Source organism: Zophobas morio, unplaced genomic scaffold (assembly GCF_036711695.1).
Source record: "Zophobas morio isolate AGI-343-1 ecotype UQ-CSIRO unplaced genomic scaffold, CSIRO_AGI_Zmor_V1 ptg000007l, whole genome shotgun sequence".
Lineage (NCBI taxonomy): Eukaryota > Metazoa > Arthropoda > Insecta > Coleoptera > Tenebrionidae > Zophobas > Zophobas morio.
In genome coordinates, this window is record NW_026972112.1 from 12886639 (window position 1) to 12904086 (window position 17448).

General features: G+C 33.5%; 1 protein-coding gene across 2 annotated transcripts in view; it reads right to left on the bottom strand.

Moving 5' to 3' along the window:
• Positions 1-11864: 11864 nt before the first annotated feature.
• LOC135124656 (zwei Ig domain protein zig-8-like) overlaps positions 11865-17448 on the bottom strand; it is a 289793-nt gene continuing 284209 nt past the window's right edge. For both annotated transcript variants that reach the window (XM_064049888.1, XM_064049887.1), the window contains exon 6: positions 11865-11993. In XM_064049888.1, coding sequence (XP_063905958.1) covers positions 11878-11993 — 116 coding nt within the window. In that variant the 3' untranslated portion in view covers positions 11865-11877. The remainder of the gene's footprint in view (positions 11994-17448) is intronic.

Consider the following 17448-nt stretch of genomic DNA (forward strand, 5'->3'; position numbering starts at 1 on the left):
ACACGTCGTGGCCGCTTGATATGCGCCTGATACAACTGGCTTGTGAGCCCATTGCGATCGTGCTCTGGAGGATTGGGTTACTACTGCGGGTTTTAATTTTCCTTCTGCGCGAACACGTATGATAAATATTCTTGGATAATCTTCTCGGTAATAGAGACATTCGGAAACAACTACACACCGCTTACCTATATTAATAATATTCGGGCACATAACGCAAGGGTCGACAAAAATCGCCATATATTACGCCGATTGATAATGTGCATAAAATTTTGTGGAGTGTTTGAATTTGCTTTACGTGGACATGACGAAAGTAGGGAATCACAAAATCCAGATATATTTCGAGGTCTGATTGATTTTATGGCTGAATTCGACTTTATTAGGTCATTTGAAACAAGCAACGGTTTTTAAAGGAACGCCTAAAACTGTCCAAAATGAACTTTTAGATGCCATGAACACCGAAGGCAAAAGGGTATGTGGAGAAATCCTTTTTTATTTTTATTGAATGTATTTTTGTATTTATTTCCGTCACACAATTTCGTCTATTAATTGGTAATGACAACCTGGTTAATTTCTTCATATTTAACTCATCAATCAAATTGTGTTCCCCGATTTCAAAATGTCACCAGCCGCCACTGTGTAGATCTAGATCGTAATTTGTCTTGTACGTATCCTCCAAAGTTAATTTTAATTTCTCCCAATTTGAGGCAAAACTTAAAAGCTCCTCTTTAAACTGGGAAGAAGTTGCAGTCGAATTATATTTTATTATTTTCGCGGACAAGTACTTCATGCAGTTGTCTGGCAAACTTTTTTTGTTACAAATTTCTTCAAAATTATTGGGATCTAATATTGCCATATCCTTACATATATCCATATTGTTTAAAAATCGATTATTCATGGCTTCAACCGCAATGTCCATTAACACGTTAAAAGTAGATATCTTAAATCTTTCTTCTGGAGATTGTGGCTGCTCATCAACTGATTTTTCTTCATAAAATTTTTTTTCGTATCTTCGACGTACGTTAGTGAAATGTTCCTGTATATCTGCATCTATGTCTTTTGACTCTAACTCTAATTTAGCCCAACGTAAAAATGTGTTTGTAGCCTCCTGGATAGAGATAAAATCTCTCTGTATAGACCTCAGTTGTTCGATAGTCGTCTCTAACATGTGGTTACATTTAAGAAGATCTAATCCTCTAGTTTGCAGATATCTTGACAGAGGACCAGTTATACTAAAAATCTTTAAAAATATTTGCGCAGTGATTATATTTTCGTATTTCAATAAATTATCCTTATGATTTTTAGCTGTAACCCTGGTGTCAGGATTAATTTTATCATTTTTTTCAATTTTTTCCAAAGTATCAATAACAACAACATATAAACTGTTTTCCGGTTTATTAAAATCTCCAAATATTTTCTTAAGCGCCAGTTCCTTAGCCCACCAACGGGTTGCACCAATACTTTGAATCTTTCTTTGTTTTGAATCAGTAGAATTATTAGACTCCCAAATGTTCATACGTTGATAAGATTCTTTAAAGAAAGAAGATATCGAGTTTAATAAAGAAAAAAGTGAAGCAGCTTTTAAATTTGCATTCAATATATCACACAGGACTAGATTTAGAATGTGACTGTAACACCAAATGTGCACATGGTCTGAATTGAGGTTTTGCATATTTGCAGAAAAACCATTATATTCTCCCTGCATATTTGCCGCGCCGTCTGTCGAATTTGCAATACAGTTTTGAGGATTTAAGCCATTACTTTCCAATACATTTAAGACAAGAGCCTCAAAACCTTTTCCAGTTGTATCGGTACATCGAATTAGCGAAAATAATCGTTCGATAATATTTCCCATGTAAACGTATCTGGCAAAAATACAAAAATGTTAATGTTTAATGCTACATATATAAAAATTTCACTATCTTACCTTATAACAACCGAGCATTGCTCCTTTGTGGAAATATCTTGCGTAGAATCTATTTCACCAGAAAACATTTCGGCTTCTAAAATCTCCACTGACATTTTCTTTTTCATAATTTTAGTTATAATAGAGATTATTGAATTTATTGTAGTCTTTGATAGGAATGTTAAAAAATTTCCAGTTCTTCGGGTGTTACCTTTTTCATGAGCTCTTTTGCTGGCTTTGATGATTACATCCAGATGTTTTTTCAAAATTATGTCATATTTGGATATTAATAAAACTATTTCAAGAAAATTTCCATGGTCAATATTTTCATTTTCTAATGAATATGGGGCCTCATTTAAATTTCCTCTATAAGAAAGGCCTGTCTTGCCTATAAATTTAATGACGTTGATAATAGTACTTAATATTTTTCGATTGTTGATCACTTCCTGATTGCGCTTGTGGAGATATTGACTGTATAATAACTTGTCTATAGTTTTATTCTTCAGGTGCATAAAATATCCATCACAATTTTTCCCGTGTAGAATAGTTCGTTCGTGTTCTTCAATTCGCTGGTAAACATGTTTCCAATCCACCATGCCGCAGTTAGAGTTAAAGCTACTTGTTTCTTTGCTTTCAAAAGCTAAACAAACTGAACAAAATAAAGCTTTTTTCGAGAAACTGTAGGTCAACCATACTCTATTAGTTCCATTTTCGCGTTTAAAAGCCTTATCAACTTTAAAAGGCAATCCTATTTGATTTTTTGGGATGACAGGATGATGATTAAAAAACATATTCAGTTCCATAACGTCCGGTCTTTTAAGAAAGTCGTAATCATCCGAATAATTCTCAGTTGGAGTGTTCTCTTTTGCCGCCACATTTTCATCTTTTTCACAACGCAATTCACTAGGAATATAATTGATAATTTTAGCATGTTCTGCCTCATTAGCTTCTTGATTATTATTATTATTATTATTATTATTATTATCATATAAGCTCCACAGGTCGCAACCCAATTACGAAGCTTAAACCATGAAATACCAAAAAAAAAAAAACATAAATAAATTATTCATTTAAACAGAGAGTAAAAAAAAAAAAAATATGTAGTAAACTGCTGAAAAATTTAATGTTTTAACCAGTAGAAAACCAATCTCAATCTCAAGAAGATGATCAGACACCACTACCAATATCAATGCCGTTTTTGTTTAAAAAATAATTTGTTAGATGCTTTCTAAGTACTTGGCCACTGACCACGTGAATATCAATATTTACATCGGCATTGAACTTATCAAAATACATTTGCATCATATATATAGGCGAGAACTTCAAAATATTCGTCCTTGATTTTTTTATATAAAAGATGCTTTTGTCTCGCAAACTACGTGGTCGAGCCCAATAACACACTTGTTCAAGTAAACTTGGAGCATCCAATCTGTTGTTTACTAGGGAATGTAAAAACATTACTAAGTTTATAATTCTTCGGCACTCTAAACTTAATATGGAAAATCTACTCAACAATAATTTTTGAGGAATGTTTCTTATGGGATATATGCCATCAATCCGAAACACCAGATATTTCAAGAACCGTCTCTGAACTTTTTCGATAGATTCAGTTAAATACTTAAATGATGGATTCCACACAACACTAGCATATTCAAGCTTCGATCTTACAAATGCATAATATAAATTAATGAATGTACTTGAGTTACGAAAACACTTAGTATTACGGACCACAAACCCCAAACTTTTGTAAGCCGCTGATACCACCAATTCAACATGTTTGACAAAATTTAGCTGGCTGTCCAAAGTGACTCCTAAATCTTTAATGTATTCAGGTCGATTTATTACATGACCGCAAATAGTGTAACAATGAATCATTGCATTTTTAATTTTTGTGAAAGACATCACTTTGGATTTAGCAGGATTTAAAAATAATCGATTATTTATACACCATAGTACAATTCTATCCAAAACTTCCTGTAATTTGATAGAATCGGCAATATTTCCGATTTTTGAAAAAACCTTTACGTCATCAGCATATACTAAGCAGTTGTCTCCGATAATTTTAGTGATATCATCGACGAACAATGCAAAAAGCAGCGGCCCCAAAACCGAGCCTTGAGGAACACCAGAGCTCTGCCAAACATTGGTCGATCTGTATCCAAAATAGTCAACAAACTGATATCTGTCTTGTAAATAGGAGGTAAACATTTTTATCAATTTTGGAGAAAACCCATATAATTTCTCCAACTTCAAGATTAGCAAGTCATGATCCAGCTTGTCGAACGCTTTATTGAAATCTAAGAAAATCACATCCATTTGTCCCCTGCCATCCAACACACCTCGTATATTTTGCGTTAACGTGACCAAATTAGTGACTGTGGACCTTCCACTTATAAATCCATGCTGACTGAATGATATTTTATTTTTAATATACTGATTTAACCGGGAATGGACGACAATTTCAAAAACTTTGGCAAAATTACTAAGAAGAGAGATCGGCCTATAGTTACTCACATTAGATTTATCCCCTCCCTTAAAAACTGGGACCACCTTAGATAGTTTCCAAATCTTAGGTTTGGAAACTTCTTGATGTTCTGCGGTTGTATTATCGCAGATCTTAGAGGTCGAAGGAAAATTGTATTTTTCATTTTCGGAAGCTGGTGTTTTTAGGAACATGCTTGTTAACGTCCTACAAGTTTTTGCTTCTTCCATCAGTCTTCGCTTTTTTCTCTCTCTTTCTTTTTCAGCGCCGCCCCTTGCTTTGGTTTTGTTGCTGCCTTTATCCATTGAACTAAAATTAGGTCTATTTTTGTCAGTCCGCTTGTTGTTGTGATTTACCCGTATTTTGCAGTTGAAGATCAAAGTTTGTATAAATACTTTTGAGCGGACTGTACCTATATTATCTATAAATAAAAATACTAAATAGGCGGAAAAATAAACTAGAGAAAGGATTTACCTAAATTGATTAATCACTATAGTCACTAATATCAAATCGACACGTAAATTAATATTTAAACTGAAGTAAAGTATACTTTTGATCTGAACTAGTAAACTGCGAATACTGCGATCACTTTAAAATAAAATATTTGTCAGTGGTAATTATTGCGATGTAGTCAGCTCTATTTTGAATGGAACACTGCTGAAGAAACAAGGGAAGCAGAGATCTGGGGAGTGTTGGTGGTGTGTTTAACACGTGTTAGGGTTTGAGCAATTTATGCGATTTTAAAAGAGCTGACCGCTGTCGAAGATATATTACTGTGCCTGTACCAAAGCCTACTATAAACTCAAGCCACAATCATTGCTTCAGCGAAGGGCGTGACGTCACAACAGTAGTCCGACACTTTACGAAAGATGCAGTTTGCAGTTTCCGCCAGATGTAAAAATGCAGATGCAAAACGCTTGTTCTCAGATTGTGTAACAGTGCAGAACAGTGTATAATAGTGCAGGTAGCAGTCTTCAAAAAAATTTACGGTAAATGTAATAATCAGAAAATGGTAATTGATATAACAATTTTAATATTTCCATAATAGATGCCGTATCATTGTTGTGTTCCTGGTTGCAAAAGTAATTACACATCTCAGGGGGAAACCAGTAAAACAATTTTCTTTTTCCCAAAACAACCCGAAAGAACAAAATTATGGTTAAGAGCTATCCATCGAGATAATTTTATACCCACTAAATCTTCAGTGGTGTGTATTGATCATTTTGATGAACAGTTCATAATACGGGAAGATAAATTTAAACGAAATGACGGCACTGTTCTTACTCTATCTAGAAGCAGACCAAACTTAACGGACGATGCCTATCCCACAATTTTTAAAAATCAACCTGCGTATATGTCAAAAAGCATTAGTAAAAAACGGAAGGCGCCAGAGGAAAGACACCAAGAAATAAATAAGAGACAGCAGGCAGCAGAAGAGGAACTAATTCTATTAGATAAAATTAAAGATTTTCAAGATTTTTTTATGTTAAATGTTATTTTTTTATGTAAATAAATACCTTTATATCTTTTAATTCTTTTTAACATCTCAGTGTAACTACATTTTTTATGTAATTTATAATATGTTACTAGAGTTTCGACGTTACGAGTATTTATAATATGCATTTTTATTGCATGTGGTGAAAGATTCCGTAAGCAAAAATATTTTTCTGTTGATATATTCTCCTACCCCATTATTGAACTGCTAGCGCATCCGAGATCGGCCGGACTACTACCGCGGCCATTAAAACCATTGACTGTGGCTTGAGTTTACAGTAGGCTTTGCCTGTACCGACTCATTTCCAAGAAATAAGTCATTCCGATTTCCGATCCTTATTCGCAGGCGTGTTTCAAATCTGTTAATTTGGATTTAACCAATTTGACCGGCCCAGACTTGCCCAATTCGATGGGCCCTTCGGGATTTTTCCCGAATTCCCGACCGGCCCATCCGTCCCTGGTTGAAAGTTTTAAACTTGCATTTTTTCCTCAACATAACGATTTCGGGGGGTAAGTTGGCTATTTTTGAAAGTTTACATATTTCAAGCATTTTTTTCTAGAAAATGATAATCCAAGAACTTAAAACTTTCGTTACATTTTCAATTTAAGTATCCGAAAAAAATCAACTGTCTCAGTTCAATGGTGTTGGTGCATGAGCCAGCAAAAAATTATCAAAATCAGGAAATTAGAACGAAATTTAAATAGCCCACCATTGATGACTTGTTCAGATAATATAAGGTGCTTATGCTTATTTTTAAACTACACTGCTTTTTTAGTCAGTAAAATAAAATCTAATCACTTCAATATGTGTCATAAAAAACCAAGTTACAGCCCACAATAGGAGAATTTGCAATGGTACAACTTCAGACTTCTAAAGAGTGCCAGTCAGAAGTCAAGTATCGAAAAAAATAAGTGACTTTTTGGTATAGTGGTTACCTAAAAGATCATCCGCAATTTTTTTAATCAAAATCAAAAATCATCTGGCGTATTTTTTTATTCAAATTTGGTGTTTTCATATGGAGCGATCCTGGAGCTGCTTACTGCAACTGCAGACGGAACTTGGGACAAAGTTCATATATTCATAGTTTTAGTTCACTTTTTGGAACTGCGTCTATTAAATAATATTGCTATATTTGTAGCACATTTCAGGAAAAAGCGCATGAGTGGAAGACTTATGTAAACTGTAGTGGTATGCAGATACCCAGTTACTGGGCTCGATATATATATTAGCACTAAACTGTTCAAATACAATACATAATACATATACACTAATGTTGCAGAAACTGTTGTTGAAGCGTCAGCGGTAGGAATAATTTTATTTGTATTATCGAGAAATAAAAAAAAAAGTATACTTACTTATGCAACGATTTTCCCTTCGATGCCACCTTAAATGCCACTGATATTAGCATCACTAATATCAACAGAAGAAAGGAAATAACAGCAGCTGACAATGAGAGGGACGCAGTTTTAACAAGATCTTGTAAGAACCAAAAACCAATCAAGTCTAAAAATTATGTTACTAATAACTTTGTTTGATTAGATCTAGATTTACCTGGTGAACCAAATACGTCCAGATTAAAACTATTAAAAATCCAGAAAGAAGAAGACCTCATAAATATAAAATTACAGCATGATATGGAGATGGAACGAAAACGGATAGATATTGAATTAAAAATAGCCCAAATTGAAAATGAGTCAAAAAGACTTGCTTTAGAGTTAGAACGGGAAAAAAGATTGGGTGAGGAGGTCTTAAGTATGCAGGAAATATCGCAAACAATGGAGCAAACAATGGGGAGCCTCTAAATGTTCGGACCAATCGAGAAGCCAATCAGCGACAAGAGGGAAGGGGATGTAACCACCCTCTCCTACTCGAATAAGATAGTTTTAGTTTTTGTTTTGGGTAAGAGTAAAAATAAACTTCCACAAGTACAGACGTCTTGTAGCTGCTCTGAACCCTATTTGTTCAGAGTGTCATCCATTCTGACCTGGTCTTTCGAGCAAACACCGTGGTTTTTAAAATAAGTTGTGTTATATTTTTGTAATAAACAATACCAAAAAAAAAAACAAACATCTTTTCAACAAGTAATCAACATAATGTAAGTTAAGGTAAGGTAAGTTATTTTATTTACCTGACTATTGTAATTTTCGGCCTAATTATTGTCGACATCACACAGCAAACTTATTGCATTATTTGCCACTCGATTTACTGCTGTAGTAAATAAGTCAAATTCTGGACTTTTGGCAAATACATTGTTAAATGTGTTAATTTTGCTTCTTCATATTTAAAAATAAGGTCGTAATCTCACATGAAAATTTATATAGAAACAGAGAATACGTACATCTACTGCAGAGGAGCCTTAAGAGCTGGACTGACCTATCCAGGGTCCACTATACCGAACTCTGCGTTTACAGCATAAGAACTAAACTCACTTATAGGAATTTGGTGTTTATGTCGCGAATAAACTGTAAGCGATTTCACCACTTACAGCAGAAGGAATAAACTTTCTTAGGTGGAATTTGGTGTTTAGGTTGCGGGATAAACACACGTTATAAATGTAGTCTACCTATTCCAAACGATTTTTGCAGGTCCGGTTTTAAATTCTCTTACCTTGAGTGATGAGGTTTCCTATGTTTTAAATACATACCTAATATGTGATTGTGATATTTTGAATTAAAAATAATTTTATACCAAACAAAAATTATCACTTGTACAAGAATTATAAAACAAAAAAATAACTTGGATAGTATTTGGACAGTGAAATTCCTTTTATTTTCATTTCTGACGTTTGAGTGCATCTTTGGAATTTTCAAAAATTAAATTAAAAACTCATACCAAAATGTTACAAAATAACAAAATATATATGTTATACAAAATGAGCTTTATCAATTCATATCTAATACTATAATACTGCCTATTTGATATATTCATGTTTAACTTTTCATACCCTAAAGAGGAGATTAACTGTTATTTAGGTTATAGGAGATTTTTTCTTATATTTTTATATTTTATATATTTTGTAATCGTGGCAAAACTTGTTCCTCTGGTATAAAATGTTTTATTTTTGGCTGTTACACTGTGTTTTAGTTACATTTTAGTAATATTCACATAGGTACTCAGATTGACACCTCAAACACTACGACTGAAGGTTTGGCGGAGTGTTTAATAAAATTAGTGATGTACTGAATTTTGTTCTTGTATTCCAACAATTTGTAACACTAGACATTATAAATGTCATAATCTATATGTGTATTATACTTTTTCCACTACGACTAAGACAACGGATTTGTTACAGGTATTGACTTTAGTTTGTTATATTTCACATTTTCTGTACGTAGTAGCAGCAGCAAGAGCAGAAATCGGCCCATGCAACATAAAAAATAAATCAACTGTGAAGAGAAAGCGTATTATTGTCAAGGTCAAATGGTAAAATTTCTTTGTAAGTAGCCCTCAAATTTTTTTCTAAATTGAGGGCTAAAAGTTCTTTCAAAATTGGTGCTGTACAAAAGTAATTTTTATAAAAAGCTTTTGTTTAAAATTATATTTTTATAATTACAAGTATCTATTTTGGTTGCAAATTAAATATAAACATGGCAAGTCGTTAAAATAAGAATGTTGTTAAACTCTCCCAAGAACATCATGATGTTTAAAAATTTTACGTCGTAAATCTCACATGAACTGTGGAGAATAGCATATTATTGAATTTATTATCTTTATACACTTCTATTTTTTAGAGTTGCTTATACAGGATGTCTCAAAAAATTAAGATCTAATTTGTTGTTTAAATAAAAAATGTTCTTGAAAGTCTGCAAATTCAGTATATCTGAACTTATGGGAGGTATCATAAAAAATAATAAAATTAGGGGAATCATATTTCATAATCATAATTTATCGAAGAAGCTCGGCTCATTTGACTGTGCTTTAGTATTTAGAGAAGTTTTGTATAAATAACTTTCGAGCACTTTTTTTTAAATTGATCTTTAATATAAATAGGGTTGCTGCTTAAACTGTCGTTCTGTACACTAGCCTGTACTGATTCAATATTATGCTAAAATACAAGCTATTAGTTCCTGGGTCAATAAAGCGTGATTTATATCTACTTCGCAAACGGAAATGGAAAAAGCCGAATGGTGCAATTTTCTTACACGCAACATCTTCCTTTTGATTGGTTGCGTTCACTATCTCCACAGATAAAACTTGTCAACCACTTTGTTGCGATCTAAGTCGCTTCCGTCAGCAGATGTGGCTGAAACTATGAATGGGCGTAATGAAATTGGACTGTTCAAATTTTTTGTTTCCGTTTATGTTTTTGGTTCCGTTTGCGACATATAAATCATGCTTAAACACAAAATTCGCCAAAAATTTCTAGCTTTACATAAGTAAAGTTATCTAGTTATTATTGTTGGGTAGCTGATGTTAAAAATGTAATAATATTTTGGTAGTAAGTAATTCAAATGCAAACTAAACGTTCAAAGAATTGTGAAATTAATGACACGAGTCTTAATATAATATGTACTTAAAAGTACCTACCTAAATTAAATAAAAAATTGTAAAAACGGTAACAACTAGAACATTAATATTAAAATTACGACAATTTGGGCGTAAACAGATTGTAGGTTAGGAGACTTTCGCTACAGGAACGAACATCAGACTAATAAAAGATAATGTTAATCATGTGAACAAAGAAGCAAGTAAATTAAAAAAAAAATACATTCTAATATAGTGACGGAAATTTTGCAATAAATACTTTGTCGAGTTTTACCATTGCGTAATTTTTGTGACTAGAGATCAGTGAGGTTATGTTGATAGATCAATGTGACCAATGAACATCTTTATCCAAGTAGAATAAATTCATAAATAGAACTGAGGAGGAAAACACGTATCACACTGATTTTTGTGTAAATACTGAAACTTGTTACTGGAGGTTTAAATTTTCACACCAAAAAAATATTGTCGTTATAGATAAAATATTTTATCTGGCAATAGAAAAGTTATGATCGATGATACTATTTATTTATTTTTTTATCATAACATGAAAGAGACTCAAAATTGGTCCTCGACTATATTTTATCAAGGCTGAAGTTGTAGTGACAGCTGCTACTCCTAAAAGTGGTTATACTGTTAATTTGATAATTAAGAAAAGGCCATCGATTCTACAGACAAGGAAAAAAATTTGAATGCATGAAAAAGAAACAAAAGATCTGAGTTTCTGTGATTATTTGGTCAGTATATAAATCTCTGTGTTACGAACATCAGTGATAGAAGACAGGAATTCTCGAAAGTGGCTTTTTTCCTATCCACTGATATGGGGGCGGTTGATGATAAGAAGTGACTAAAGAGGAATTATCACCTACGACGATATCTTTTACTTGTGGTATCTATTAGTTCCCGTATGGGTTCTAAACTCTAAACGCTCTTGTTAAACCCAGTAGCATTACTGCTTTATACGAAGTTTTCTAGTTGTTTCCTTTACGTAAAAATCGATGTTTAAATATGAATGCAATACAGGAAAAATAGTTAAATAGTTGTTTCCAATAAGTGTGTTCTTTCAAATATTTTGCTTATAAAAGCATTTTAACATAAACTGACCTTATGGTTACAGTGGAAATTCAAATTAATAAGTTTTAAAATGATGTTTACATTCCTTTATTAATTTAAACAAATATTTGGTTTATGAAGTTTAGGTAAAGTTGGGTGAAATAAAATTCATAACATTTCATTTGATATTTTATTTATACAAAAAGTCGAGTTACTATAAATAATATCTACATCATGATTGAATAACGAAATGTACAAATATTAAACAGGAAGAAGTGTTTCTGTTAGGAATGTGAAAGTGTATTGACGTATATCCTTAATTTCCAAAGTAAAGATATGTTTTTATACATGCCTGGATAAAATATGACAGATGGAACCTGGATTTTAGTACAGTGGAAGTGATGACGGTAGGATTGCTGGACTTGCGGGGGTGATAAATGAAAGTCGTATTTACAAGAGGTTTCATCTGATGTGTTTTATTATGAAGACAGAGATACTATATACAAGGGTGCAGTGCAGCGACAAGGACAACGGCGCTGTGTTCTTGTTTCCGTGTTGCATGGCCGCTGGGTGCTCTCCTGAAATGTCACAAGAAATCATCGTTAGTTTCTACTAGCACACAAACATATGCATGTATTACAAATGGGACGGCAATTACGCGCAATTCACTCTCCAAATACGCTTCATTACCGTTCCTTCGTACTATCGTCCTGACGCCTTACATATTTAGCTACCTAGTATTTGCAGCGCGTCGCGACGTCTATTACATCCGCCGCACGGGCAGATGTTGCAACTTTGACTGACTTGTTCTGTGCTGATGTATATTAGATTAATTTATTTAGGAACAATAAATTATTCGGCAGGATGAATGTTCTAATAATGTTCAAAACTATGTTGCTTCAAGTACATTATCTGAAAGCAACAGCGGACATAAATCAGTGTATATAGTATCATCAGGTGTATTTTACATTTTTATTTCTTGAGGATAAACTAGGAAGTATAGTAATCTAGTCCATCGGGCGACTTGCCGCTTTTGTGTTTTATAACGTTTCATGACCCCTAGAATACGAAAAATCTTCCGTTTCCGTCTTTCTATCTGTCAGTTGTCTGTGACGATTTTTGTTAGACACGTAAACTCCGAAACTACTAGACCGATTGTTGTCAAATTTTGTATGTTTATGTATTAGAAATATCATGTAGATGGTAAGATGCTAACCAAAATTTGGCCAATTATCCCACGACCAATGGGATCCAACATCTCCAAAATTTACACAAACTCTGTAACGTTGTTGAATATTCCATTCTTTACATCAAAAAACTGCGTTTGATTGGTAAAGTTGTGAACGATCTCCACTATATTGGTTTGATGGAATTAGTGTGAGACTTAACATCTTCAGATGTCAAAGTTCATGAGTTAATTAAAAAACACACGCTTCGTGTATAAGGTGAACTAAGAGATTGGGTGTTTTAGTTTTGTATTAGGTAGAAATCTTAATGAAAATGTTAGTCTTCATCTAATAAGAATACCAGCTAAGGAAATGGACTGAAACTCCTAGTTGGATTTTTGACATTTGAAACAAAAACTCAAAAGAAGTAGGAAGGCATGTTTGTCATCAGGAGTGCATGAAATAAAAACTAAGCTCTTGGTCAAACATAATTTGCTTAAAAATAAGTACTTTTGTGAAAGAAACTTGATACTGAAGGTATTCTGTCGGAAATACGTATGTATTGTAAGAGCATGCTAGTACGTAAGTTATCAATCCGTTCTTCGAAGAACTATCTGTTCTTGTATACCTGGGAAATAAACATTTAGGGCAAATTTTCCCTTTTGTTTATCTGCTATAATTGTTGCAACATTTCTAAAAAGTGTGTATAAATCTAGACTTTAATAAATTTGTTATTTCCTTGCTGTACATGTTAACCACTTAATTGCTTTAAATGAAGGAGTTGCTAACATAAAATATCCGGTAGTGTGTGGGTGGTTGAAATCGCTGTCGCAACATTTTGTGTTGGGAATATTCCAAGAATATACGTTTAACAGTGTCGTTTTCGATGCAGTTGTTACTTATAGTAGTTGTTTCATTTGCAAAAATATGTCGATGCATTAACCTCATGTGCCAGAGTCGTAGTCGATTTATTATAAGTGCATTTCTTTTGGCTTTGGGGTTTGGAGCTTTTGGATAACCAATGGGATTCTTTAATTTCTGGTTGGCTTCTCTCCATTTGTCAATGTTTTTCGTTGATATAAGTTTTCTAAGGTAATTTGGCATGATAAAAAGATAAAGAAGTTATCTTTTACGCAATGGGGTACTATCATAAAACTGAATTAGAATTGGGGAAACTATACCATGTGAAACATGTTCTTAAGTGATCGTCTATATATATTGAGTACAGGCGCGGATCCAGGGGGGGGGCAATGGGTGCAATTGCCCCCCCCTGACACACGACCGAGGTACTTTATTTTGACCAATTTCAAAATTTTGAAATCATATTTCATTTTGTAAATACAGTACAACCTCTATAATCCGAACTCACGATTGTCTCAACATCCAGTAATCCGAACAGTGACTATTTGAAGTCGATGCCTCTTTAATCCGAACAAAAACTCTGCAATCCGAACTGAACTTGAAAACATGCGTCTACTTCCAAAAATGACGCAAGATCTTTCTGCATATGTTGTATGAAATATTTTGAAATTTTTAAAAATTGCGATATTTCAAAGCACTGAATTAATTAACTAATTCTAGAGAAACGGATGAAGTTATCGGAGACCCGAAATCTACAAGAGAAAGTATTTGCTTAAATTTCGAAAATCGTCGAAAATGGGTCGAAATTTGCATGAAAAAAATTTCATTTTTGAAAAAATTTTCTAAAAATTCTGAAAAAATTTAGGGATATATATCCCGACGTGCTGATTCCAAAAGTATACCATGTTTATAGTAACGGAGCAATATTTTTGGAAAATTCGCTGTGAAATTCGAATTTTTTGAAATTTTTAAAAATTGCGATATTTCAACTGGACGATTCTGGAAAAATGGTTTAAGTTATCGAAGAAGTGAAGCCAGAAGTGACTTCTGAGGTCCAAATCTACAAGAAAATATATTTAGTTAAATTTCGAAAATCGTCGAGAATGGGTCGAAATTTACATAATGGAAAATTTCATTTTTGAAAAATTCATCTAAAAATTCTGAAAAATTTCAGCGTATAGATCCCGGGGTGTTTATTCCAAAAAGATAGCGTGTTTATGGTCACGGAGTAATATTTTTTTAGAATGTATCTATTATCCATTGTTGCTTAAGAATTCTTTAATTTTTGTTTAATAAAATTTAGGTTTATTTCTTGAAGTTTGTTTTCAGTTGTGTATGAAGTTGTTATTCAATTCCCTTTCAGATTTTTGAGAAAATTACTGATCCGAACAAATCGTTAATCCGAACACACCTTTTTCCCAATTAGGAATTAGGATTATCGAGGTTCTACTGTACACTATACGTGTAATGAAAAGAACCAAATGTCACCCATGTTATGTGAAAAAGAGTATACTAGCTAAAATTTTATAAATTTTTTTGTTTAGAACGAATTTCTGGTAGATGGGTAAAATCACCCAAAAATTGCCCCCCCCTGAACGAAATCCTGCATCCGCGCCTGATTGAGTAAAAGAGGAAACCAAAGATTAAGCTCCTCCTAAACACGGCTCAATCTCAATTGTGATGAGTTTCTCATTCGTTGTCAGACCAAGGAGTGAAACATAATTGCAAAATTCATATTTCACCACAAAAATTTACCATTTTCAACATGTTTTAAGTTTTTTGTGAAAAGAAGACCGCGTATATCAAGGAAAAAACGGCAAAATATAAAATACATTATATAGTAATTTTTCTGTTTATTCTGTCTAATTATTCTATTTGCTGAGGCTTTTGCTGCTCTATCCGCTAGTTCATTTTCTTTGATACTAATATCTGATGGAGTGAATAGAAGCGATATCTTAACTCTTGGAATTTATTATGAACTTCCTCTCTTATTACATTAGTGTGATAAAGGGTCTCGCGCTGGACGTGTCTTTTTTATTATTTTATTGCTTCCAGAATAGTAAACAGTTCAGCAGTCAAGATATCGTATTCTTTTCTTACTTTTCTATATACTTCTTTTTTATATAGTTTTACTACAACGTATCCTGTGCCTTCGGCCAACTTGGATTCATCTGTTAAGATAAATTACTGCTGCACTTTTGTGGTGGATATCTAAAATATTATGGAAAATAGCGTGGACAAGCGTCGAAGGGACGATGTTGATTTAATTTGCATCGTAAATAAAAACAAGACTTTCATACCACTATAGAAAGGTTTTGGAAAAAAATTGAAAAATGTCTGAATCTCTTGAAAGTGATATTTTAAGATCTAAAACTTCTCTGGAGTTGACTATAGATTGAACGCAGCTCGAGGAGTGAAGCATGGTGAAAAAAATTTAAACTGGTGCCACAGCAAGAACGCCAAAACTGTGTCTGAAAAGATACACTGCTCCACAAAATTAAAGCGCTATTCATGTTTTAGGTTTTTTTTTCAAAATGTGAAGACAGGGGACGTTGTGGTAGCTAAGCAAATGTGAAAACAAGTAAATACGTATATTCTATACGTGTATTCTGTAGTCTTTGAAAAAAATGAGCAAAAGCATTTCATTGTCAAAATGAAAAAGAAACTGTTTAGCTATGGAGATCAAAATTTATAACAAAAATGGTGTTGTTTATAAACTGTCAGTGTTTATTTGCATCTTTTGTTGAAATTGTAAGACAAATGTTAAATTTAATGAGTATATTCAAGCTATTACATTAGCCAATGAAGGCTACAGTTTTCGTGAAATTGGTAAAAGACTCGGGGTCTCACATACCACCATGTTTAGAATAGTTCAAAGACATCGAGAAGAGGGAAGTTATGTGAGAGGTCGGGGGCAAGGCAGACATCGTAAAACTACAGCAATTCAAGAACGTTTTTTACGAGTTACATTCTTGAGACAGAGGTTTACTACCACCACGTACCCTTAAATGGAATTTGCAGGGGCAGATAACGTGCAAGTAAGCCTGGAAACAATTAGAAGACGCCTGAATGACTGGATATATGTTAACGGCTCGTCTGGAGTTTGATAGTATACATGTAGGTTGCAACCTCTAGGAGTGGGATAGCGTACTGTTGCAGATGAGTCTCGTTTTTGTCTATATTCGTCAGATCGACGTATTCGTGTATTTAAAGGACCAAATGAGTGATATGCTCAATGGAACATCCTCCAAAAAGCTCCTTTAGGAGGTGGATCTGTGATGGTTTGGCCGGGTGTCTTCAGAGGCGCGTACGGACTTACATGTGTTTCCTCAACACAATATAAACAGTGAACGATAAATATTGGACATTTTGGAAGAATATGTTATACCATTTACACTATTTATAGAAGAGGGCTTCATATTCCAGCAAGATAATGCTAGACCACACAGTGCACGTATCGTGCAGCAATATATTCCAGAGGTAGGACTTCAACTTGTGCAATGGCCTGCACGACCCTAGATCTTAATCCCATAGAACACATATGAGACATGGTAGGAAGACGACTTAGAGCTCATGAACCGCCACCCGTTACTCTTGAGAATGTTAGTAACCAGTTGGTGCAAATTTGGAATGCCCTTGACCAAGAGGATATTCTAAGTTTTCTTTTTAAGTTTTTAATTTACAATTATTCAGTTTAGTGTTTTCGCTGATGTTTCAAGTTGTGGTGTTTTTGTTGTTTTATTTAACGTTATTATACCTTCTTTCTAAATTCAAATATTTAAATGTTTCTAGTGGTGAGTTAATTTTGTGTAGCATTGTATTATTTCATGGAAAAATCTAAGAGATTAAGTTGGGGAATAGCTCACAATAAGATTATTGCACTATGTAAAGTTCACGTATTTCTTAACCTACTTCTTTCAATGAATGGCACAGAACGACTCGGATTAAGAACCAAAAATGTGACTGATAAGAAACGTGCAAAAACACGAAAAGGGCCAGTCATGTA